The sequence below is a fragment of the Phalaenopsis equestris genome, unplaced genomic scaffold (assembly GCF_001263595.1).
Source record: "Phalaenopsis equestris unplaced genomic scaffold, ASM126359v1 Scaffold000186, whole genome shotgun sequence".
Lineage (NCBI taxonomy): Eukaryota > Viridiplantae > Streptophyta > Magnoliopsida > Asparagales > Orchidaceae > Phalaenopsis > Phalaenopsis equestris.
Window position 1 is genome coordinate 303,725 of NW_018164628.1, and position 10,232 is coordinate 313,956.

Sequence of the window (10,232 nt, forward strand, 5' to 3'; positions counted from 1 at the left end):
CTTCTGCATTGTGTACTTAAATTGCCTGCCATTTTCCAACACAACGAAAATATAATAAAAATAGCAAAATAATCACGTGTAATATGTTTTCTTCATATAATGTAAATATTTACACTCCTGAAAGTACTTTACAAATTCAAAATTACAATGTTTGTCTTTTGAAATTTCTGTGGCAATGAATTGAACGTAATACCTGCATAATGGAACCTTGCAATCAGTAGAATCCTGAGCCATGAAGATTGCTGAATGAAGCTTCATGAGTTGCAAAATTTAACGAAAGCGAGAGCAAGTGCTACGTTCGCCGTTACATTTTGAGAAGTGGTATAGGAGGAGGTGAAGTGGTTGGCAGGTGGCGGTGGATGGGCAGCAGCTTTTCCGACAACCATCGAGCTTAATGTCTGTGCAACCTTCTCTGAAGATGTGCTGAAGACATATGCTTGCCTCGTAAGCTGTTGGTATGTTTTCTGATCTTCCTTATTTCTTCTAAGTTGGTTCTCACTCTGCAGTAAATTAAAAATAATAATTTTAGTTTATGTTTTTTATTAATCGTCAAATATAATTTGTATTAAAAGGTAGCATGTTTGTTTGATCTCATGGTAGTTAGAAAATACATTTTTCTTAAAAAAATTACTTTATTAAATTCCATTTTTTTGATTTGATGTAGTTATAAATTAATATGAATTTTAAATTCTAAAATATCTTCAACTTTCTTCATGTTATAAAAGATCTTTTTCATGAAATTCTTATATATTTTTTTGTCAATGAAATCCTTTTGCACAAAATTCTTAGATATTTATATGTTTTATACTTAAATTATAATCTTTTTTCATACAACATCAGTTTTTAAACAACATCAAAACATGGGAATTACTTTCATGTCATATATGTTAAAATGATATATTTTTTTTATATATAATTTAAAGATTATTTTGTTATATAAATATAAAAATAAATAAATAGATTCAATCAATAAGATTTATAAATATATAATAATTATGCGATAAGCTGGTAATCTAATGATCATAAAAATGAGATTTTTTTTTAAGCATGGACACTTGGCCCCTACTAATTATTACATCTACTTATTGGGGTTTACATATGTATCAAGTAGCTTTCCAATTTATTTTCTTAATTATTGCTCCATTATTTTGTATAGTACACAAATTCTTTGATATTTTAAAAGGAAGAGAAAAATACTTCACATTTCACTACAAAAAATTTAATTTAATCTTATCAACAGTAATAAACTAATGTATGTTGAAAAATAATTTGATGTTCAAAAAGTTGCGGTAACAATTACAACTTTTTTGTTTTGAAAAAGTCTGACCGTGGTTAGAAACCTGTCACTGCGCATAGCTAGGGCAGGTGCGAAAATGCAGATTTCTGTCGCAACTTTTTTGAAAAATCAATTAAAATACAGTTTATCCAAACAAAATAAAATTGTAGTGCCGCACTGCCGCCTCAAACGAACCCCTTAGTCGCATATATAAAAAAAGAATTAATTAATTTGTAGGATAAACTAATTTTAATTTAAAATTCTACTTTTTCACTAGTTTCTACAATGTATAATATATTTTTTAAAAGTGAGTAATAAATATGAATGGTTTATTTTTAAAATTAAACTCTAGCCTTTTAGCTAACATAAACTTAATCATAATTAGCCAAATCAACTCACAAGATGACCCGGCTCGGTTGGATAAATAGTTTGTGAGCTGAGCTTGATGGGTTAACAAGTCAAATTCAAATTAGCCCAAGCTTGGCATGTTAGCTCACTAGCCAATTCATTTGAAAACCAATTAATATAAAAATATTTTAAATACACTAAATTCATAACTCTTTTTATATTTTAAAATTAATATTTTATATTTTATACATGTGATTTCTTTTTATTTATCTTTTAGTTGGTCTTTGTATTTTTTATTTTGTTATAACACTAAGATTAATTAATATTATTTTCTTTTTTTCATCATAAATAATTCAGATTTTCAAATCCTTGAAACTAACCTCGAGTCAAAGCTCAAACTTGATTAATAAACCAAGTTCAAGCTCAAGCCAAGATTTGGGGCATGACTTGAGTTGTGTGTGTATATGTATGTGTGTGAAAATTTCCCCAACCAAATAGATCTGATCTGAATACGACCCAACTATTATATGGGTCGAAAATCACAACTTGAAACCAACCCTTATAACCCGTTTACCCTTATAACCCGTTTAACATGAGGAGTAATCGTTATTTGAGCTAAATTGAATCAATATGGGGGCCAATTTCAAATCAAATTTGGGCTAATTCCAAGTTAACAGATTGATTTCAGCGTCTGCCACTGCCCCGCTGGACAACGTCTGCTTCCACTATCATCATCCACTATCATCATCAACGGCTATGATCATCTACCGTCGCTTGTCATAGCCTGCAATTGCCAGTCGCCACTATCTTCCACCGCCCATCCTCGCTCGCAGACCACCGCCACCGCCTATGGTGCTCGCCGTAGCCGGTCATGCAAACCAACTAAAATGCAAAATCTCCGTACATTTCTAACCATACATTTAATCATGATTAATTAAAGATTTAATGCATGTAAACCCTCAAGTTTTTTCTATCCACGCAAATTTGGCCTTACGCGTAGTACCCGAATCTCTAATTATTTCTAACAGCGCACTTAATTTTGATTATAATTTATAATCAAATATTAAATAGAAATAAAATAAATTTCTCTCTTAAATCACATGCTTAAAGATATCTGTCGTCAGTTTAGCAAAACTCCTGTCTTCATCCCCACATAACACAATTATGTCACATGTCATTGGCCAGCATGTTCTTCAGTCATTCAAGTTACTGTATAATCAAACACAGCTGGGGGAAGATAATTTGATTATTTATTTAATTTCTAAGAGGGCTAATGGGACCTATTAATAGATCAATTCTGATCAAGTTCATTGTACAAGAAACATTCTTAGATATTTTGAAGGGGAGAAAAATGTCTTCAATTTTAGAGAAATTGTGATATCAACACTTGTATATTTTCTATTTACAAAATTAGTATTCTCTTTTTAAAATTCTCATTTAAAATTAAAATTTATAATAAAATTTCAACACATTTTTCATTTTTAATCAAATTCTCCTTATTTATTGTGATATGCATAAATACAGCGATTTGACAGCTAAAAGAATGACTTGAGGTTGATTTTATAATTAGGTTTTGAGTGCAATACATATAATTATCCTAAAATTATAATTTAGTTTACGAGTCAGTATAATAATTTAATAAATGGATTTTCTGATAGGAATACCAAACAATTCAAAATCTTATCGGGGATTAGGATCAATTAGAAACTAAATCACACCAAGGAATAATAGGATCTCACAAGATTCAAGAAAAACCAAAACAAAATTATAAAAAGAAGCATAATCAAAGAAACTAAAAAATACACAAGAATTTTACTTGGAAAAACCCAAGAAAGGGAAAAAAAATCACAAAGTCACACCACCAGAAAATTTCACTAAAAAACATAAAATTTTTACAGAGAACTCATATCACCTCTATACACACAAGAAAACTTATAAGACGCGCTTCACAATATTCTTTCTTCGATCCAATGTAAAAAATATATGTCGAATCCCAAAAATTTTTCTCTCCACTCCTCTCTCCTTCACCAGAAATTTGTTGAAGAACATCAAAAGAAGACATTCTATTTACACCACTCAAATTTTGCCTTAAACCAAAGCAGTGCATGCCAACTGTTCCTGACGCTTATGCGCTCGGACTTTGCACATAGACGCCAATGCCCCTGTCGAGCGCGGGTGTAGTGGGTGCATAAGCACCCAATAGACGCCAACTATAAGTGGGCATAGGTGTCAGCCTTACTGTGAGCATGCCCAGAAGTGGGCGCTTATGGGATAGGTTTTTTGTCTGCTGCTCACCAACTCTAGTCTCTACACATAACAATCTCTCACTTCCTCCAGTCTCCACACATAACAATCGCTCACTTCGATACAAATTGCACCCATGACCAATATTCTGTACCTAAACCTCCATCAGAATCACCTTCATACTCCATCAGAATCACCTTCATAGTCTCGTATCGTGGTCACGTACAATGGTGTGGCTCACTTCCTGTCTTAACCTTCATGAAACCCAACTGAAACCAAGCATAGTTTCCTTCATCAGTTTATTTGTTGGATTATGAGTTGTGTGTATTTTCTTCATGAACAACTACTCATCTTCAATGAGAGAGCGAATGACATAATACCTCAACTGAATGTGTTTCATCCCAACACGAAAAATAATGTTCTTAGCAAGATGAATCACACTCATACTATCATTGTATAGTTTTATAATCCCCTACTCTTAGCTCAATTCTGCCATGAAACTTGTAGGCAAATCATCTCCTTGCTACATCAAACCAAATATGTCATTGATTCGTTAACTGAAACAAATATGATAAATTCCAAACTGGTTTTAACTCCCCTTCCAACCAATCCACACAAAATTACCAATAAAAACACACCAATGCCAGAGCCCGAAAAAGTAACTTGACCTGATATAACTTTCACCATCAATTTCCTTAAGCCAGTATATGCACAATCCCATCAATATGGAATATCAAATGTTAAAAAGATTACTAAGATACTTGAAAGGAACTTTAAATAATGGCTTACCCACAACTGTTGGAAAATTGAAATTACATGCATATGCGGTTGCAGATTGGACAACTGATATTAATGACAGGAAATTTATTACTGATATTTGTATCTGTTTTGGTTGCAATTTGATCTCTTGGTTCTCCAAGAAACAACTCATGGTTGCTCGCTCATCAATAGGACTTGAGTATCTAGCTTTAGCGACTGCCACCATCAGAATCACATGAATTTGTAGGATATTTCAAGATCTATGTAATAACTTTAGGTAATTAAAATATTTTACAGCAAGTTACTTTTCCCACTCTCTGTTAATCTTTTCTATGGAGATTTATCACTAATTAGTGAGCTTGAAGTATAATTAGTTTAGTTTTGGGTAATTTTTACATTTTGAGTTATATAAGGAGAGAACTAAGTTCGTAACTTTTTGTTGTCAACAGCAAATGTCACAATATTTTCAATGTAGCGCTACATAATTGATGCGCTTTAGCAAGGCCAAAAAGTCGATCAAATTTTAACAACTTATACATGCTCTAAAACACAAATTACACCATATTATTTAGAGAAAGACAACATCATCAAACCCAAAAAAAAAAAAAAAAAAAGGGAAAACTTTCCCTTAACTCCATACATCTCCTCACATACATTCTCTACCCTCTCCTTACAAATTCTATCTTAATTTTTCATCATTTCTATGGTAATACTTTCTGAGCATATCATCCTACGGCCAACCCTGATTCAGATTCCTGCATATTCCTCTTTGCAAAACTTGAAAATGCCATAACTGATGCCACCTTCTTCCCCAACGTCATCCACTTTCTTTCGTTTAACTTCCCCTCTAGCTTTTGCATTCTGTACTCAAATTCACTGTCATTTTCCAAACCAAAATTTTGTATTAATACTAGAAAACAAAAGCAATACAAATACAAAAAAATTATTATACAAGTTCACTAAATTGATGACCTATAAGAAAAAAATTAAGAAAATTACAATGGTTGTCTCTTGAAATTTCTGGGGCAATGAACTTTAAATAATACCTGTGCAATGGAATCCTGCAGTTAGTGAAATCATGAGCGATGTACATGGTTGAATGAAGCTTAAGGAGTTGCCAGATTCGACGGCAGCGAGAGCAGGTGGTACGTTCGCCGTCACATTTTGAGAAGTGGAGGAGGAGGTGTTGAAGTGGTTGGCAGGCGGCGGACGACGGGCAGTAGCTATTCCGGCTCTGATCGGGCTTAATGTCTGTGCAACCTTCTTTGAAGATGTGCTCAAGGCAGATCATTGTCTCACTAAGCTGCCGGTATATTTTATGCTCGTCCTTATTTTTTCTAATTTCCTTCTCCCTCTGCAGTAATATAAAAATAATAATTTTAATTATTTTATGTTCTTTTTGTTAATAATGAAAAATAAATTGTATTAGGTGTAACTTACAATATCTGAGTCGTGAAGAAATTGGAGAACTTGTAGCTCAAGCCAAGGATCGTTGTCCTGTACGAAATGCCACGCGTCGCTATTCTGTACGGTGTCAAAATCCTTCTCTATCAGCTTGAAGCAGCGGATGGCGAGCCAATCCGCATCGCACAGCCGCGCAAGCTTCAGCACGTCCACCACCGCTTCGGCGGTAAGCCAAGCCGCGAGCCACTTCTCGCACGCGCGCTTCAGCCACTTCACTTGATACACGTGCGACAGTACAAGCAGATGCATCCCGTGTCTTCTCATTATTCCCTCCCCTTCTTTGTCGCTGCGCCCATATTTTATGATTTTAATTTCTATTTATTAAAATACAACAAATTATCAACAAATGACAGAGCAAGAGCATTCTACTCTGAATTTACTTTAAAAAAAAAACTTATAAATTAATACGTAATATTTTATTATATTTAGTATTTTGACAATTTACTCCTTAAACTTTACCTTTTACATTTATACCCTTTAAATCTTTCATGTAACGGTAAAAATATCATCATTTTACTTTAAAAAATTAAGGTGCAACCCTTCATGATTAGATAAGGCGGCATGTTATAATCATGTAAAAACTGAACTTTTGTCATTAGATATGAAAATAATTCATATGAATTGAGTGGCATGTATGTAAATCTTCCTAAATATCATGAAATATTAAAGCTGAACAGACAAATAAAATGATCAATTCAGAAAAAATCAGAGAAACATGTGAGGAATTCGAACCTTCCCGCATGAAGCAGCCTGAGGAAAGCGTGAACAGCATCGTCAGGAACTCCGAGAATCCGAATCAGCTTCTCCGATTTCCCATCATTCTTCCCAGAATTCAGTTTTCTCTCCAGCACTGGCGACATCGAAGCCTGTTTAATTCAGTATAAAACTCTTAATAAAAATTCCTAAACCATAAATTTTGTTTTTTTTTCTTTTTAACAGAGGGGTTGATCGGTAAATAACCAGTATGTCCGAACAGGCAGGAATTCGCCGGCCGGCGGAGGTCAGTATGTTAGCGTTATTGCCTTCGCCGGAGAGCTCGTTTCCGGCGCCTGCCGCCTGCCGGACAACCTGAGCTCTCCGACCGAAGAGCTGAGTCATTGTTCTGATTAGATGACTCCTAATTCGGACTTCTGGTGCACTGATTGTGGGCTTTATGGCTATTTATAGAGAAGGATGGCTCTGTGTGGTTCAGGTGGAAGTAGGCAAAATAGTTTTTATGAAATTAAATATTTATTTTTATTTTGATGATGACGTGGAAAAAAAACAGCTGTTCGGGTATTTAATTTGATCAGAGTAAGACTCAAATATTACATGCGTCCAAAATCGCAACCTTAATCCTACCCTTATAACTCATTTAACAAAAGAAAAAACTGTTATTTGGGTTAAATTGGGTCAAGTATGGGGTCAATTTTAATCAAATTTGGGTCAATTCTGAGTTGACAGATCGATTTCAATGTCTGTCACTACTCTATTGGCCAACGTCTATTGCCACTTTCATCGTTGATGGTCATTGCCCGCAATAGCCACTCCCCGCCACCTTCAGCCGCCGAAGCTCATTCGCCGACCACGCCACCTCCACTGCCGATCGCGCTCGCCGTGGCCAGTCATGCAAACCACCTAATTAATTCTAACCACGCAAATTTGGTCTTACGTATGCAAAATCTCTATATATTTCTAACCACACATCAAATTATGATTCATTAATGTTATAATGCATGTAAACCCCTCAACTTTTTCTATCCACACAAATTTATTCCTATTTTGGTACCCAAATCTCTAACTATTTCCAACCACCCACTTAATTATGACTATGAGTATAATCAAATATTAAATACAAATAAAATAAATTTCTCTCTTAAATCAAGCGCTTAAAAATATCTCTCGTCATTTCAACAAAACTTCCGTCTGCCAATGACTCAAACACAACTATGTCACATCTCACTGGCCAGCATGTTCTTCAATCATTCAAGTTGCTGTATAATTTAAGCACAGCTGGGTAACCTAACGACCGTTAAGAGAAGATATTTTGAATTTCTTTTTTGTTTTTTATTAACAGCTAATGGGACTTATTAATCAATCAAATTTAATGAAGTTCATTGTACCAGAAATATATTCTTAGATTTTTTCAAGGGAAGAAAAATATCTTCCATTTTTATTAAAGATATTTCAATTCAATAGCTTTTAAGAGAAAAATAATATACTTCATGTTTTTTGTAGAAATAGTACGATTCGTATAAATTTTAATGATTAATTATGGTTTAAATTAATTTTCTTTGAAATAATTTATTTCTTCTCTTGATAAGCTAACAAAATTTTGATATTTTCTTGAATTCAAGGTCAATAAATAATCCACTTAAAATGCCAAATTATTGGGCAAAAATGAGCTGTATTAATAATTCTTTTTTTTATTATTATTATTTTCCGTAGTTGCTGACAACAACTATATATGTATTTACATATCTACCACCTAAATTATATATTTAGATTTTTAACGCAAGGTTGCCATAAGAATGTGCCACGTGTGCTGATCGCGAAAATATCTGCCTTTCTCAATAAAAATCCATGCTGTGGTGTCATTTCTTCCTTTGTCGTTAGTATTAATACAAATATATTGTTTGTATGTTTGTACATATATAGCTATGATAAAGATATATATACATATATATTGATATTAAATTTGTCTGTGAGATGCACGACTACGTTTCATTAAAATTTGTCTCCATACCGTATCATCCTTTTCAGGAGCATCTCAATTATTTTGATTTATATATTTTTTATTGTATTTATTTTGTCCTTTTATACGCTAGAAAATTGTCGCCTTTCCTCTTAATTTATTATAGGAAATTTACTTGCATACCACACAATTCCTTGGTCAAAATATCTAACACCCAAAGTTTGATATTTGTATTTATAACACTGGTGTCACAATATCGTGCTTGAGCATCTATTTCACTTTTATAATGATAGTGTTGGTGTGCATGAAAAATATGTCAGTGTTGATGATGAGGATATCTAACGGTCCATAAGAAATAGAGTACGACTAAGAAGGGTCAACCGATTGAAGACCAAGAGGACCACTTATCCGATCGGATAAAGCCCTCTAAGCAAAAGAAAGCAAGGCGGAAGTCATTTCAGGTGCGAAGATTGTTGAATCCTAGTTGTTCGGTTAGAAGCGAGACAAAGATATATCCGAGCCAACTTTATGAAGAAGCCGACTGAAGAGAAGATTTAGCCAATTGGAAACCTCAATCTTATCGCGGGTGCTCATGAGCTCTCTTATAAACTGTTAGAAGTCGAGAGCCAAACTAACTCAACCAACAAAGTAACTCATGTCAGCTTGAAGTCGGTCTATCTTAGTAGACCGATAATGCCGATTTAGCCTAGCCAAACAAGTCAATCATGTCGACCTGAATCTATATGCGCTCAGCCAAACGAGTCAAATAGAAACAAATTAATAGGAAAAAAAATGTAACATCAGCATATTGTACTCTCATTTCTATAAAAAGATAAATCATTTTATGAATAATACAAGATAAACATTACATACTATTATTCATTAATATTTTCTCCCCTCTCTGTCGCTCTCTCCTTTCTCATGCTATATTTCTTGGAGTGTGATTTACAAACAAATCAAAATTCAACCGTCAGTAATATTTTTTATGTTATGTTACAAATTTATGTAGTATGAATGTAAATATGAATGTTTAGATGTTGGATAAGTAAATAAATGAGAATTGTGTGGCAAGCATGTAACTGTCCCTGCATTTATGTGCTTCAATATTTGGCATGATGCATATATTCAACGTAGCATAGCTACAAAATACTTTAAAACACGACATCAATGTTTTCTTTTCAATAATTTTTTTTTTTTTTTGAGTATTTGAACCTTAGGGGCACTTATGATAGAGCTAAGGCATTAGTGTGTGTAGAGGTTTAAAAGAGCGTGCTCGTGTTCAATTTGTTAAAAAATATCATTATTCATGTTCGGTTCGCTTATATTTCGAACAAAAAAAGGTGTTAATATTCGGCTCGTTTGCTTAGCCAGCCTAACACTACTTGTTTGCATCGTTTTGACAACCCTAATCACGCATTCGTGAGATGTTAAGAGTTGGGGCGAGACTTAAATCTTATATATATATTT

General features: G+C 33.6%; 1 protein-coding gene across 1 annotated transcript; it reads right to left on the reverse strand.

The window, feature by feature from the left end:
* Window positions 1-5,127: 5,127 nt before the first annotated feature.
* Window positions 5,128-7,212, reverse strand: LOC110022349 (BTB/POZ and TAZ domain-containing protein 1-like). The gene is made up of 5 exons (XM_020721232.1): window positions 7,052-7,212; window positions 6,824-6,957; window positions 6,068-6,377; window positions 5,674-5,981; window positions 5,128-5,503 (listed from the first exon to the last, which is right to left on the reverse strand). The coding sequence occupies exons 1-5, from the start codon at window positions 7,187-7,189 to the stop codon at window positions 5,353-5,355; spliced, it is 1,041 nt and encodes a 346-aa protein (XP_020576891.1). The 5' UTR covers window positions 7,190-7,212; the 3' UTR covers window positions 5,128-5,352.
* Between the last annotated feature and the right edge of the window lie 3,020 nt (window positions 7,213-10,232).

Coding starts and splice junctions, on each gene's coding strand:
- LOC110022349 (XM_020721232.1), bottom strand. CDS start 7,189: ATGACTCAGCTCTTCGGTCGGAGAGCTCAGGTTGTCCGGCAGGCGGCA. Junction 6,378..6,823: donor AGGCTGCTTCATGCGGGAAG/GTTCGAATTCCT, acceptor ATATGGGCGCAG/CGACAAAGAAGGGGAGGGAA. Junction 5,982..6,067: donor TTCTTCACGACTCAGATATT/GTAAGTTACACC, acceptor ATATTACTGCAG/AGGGAGAAGGAAATTAGAAA.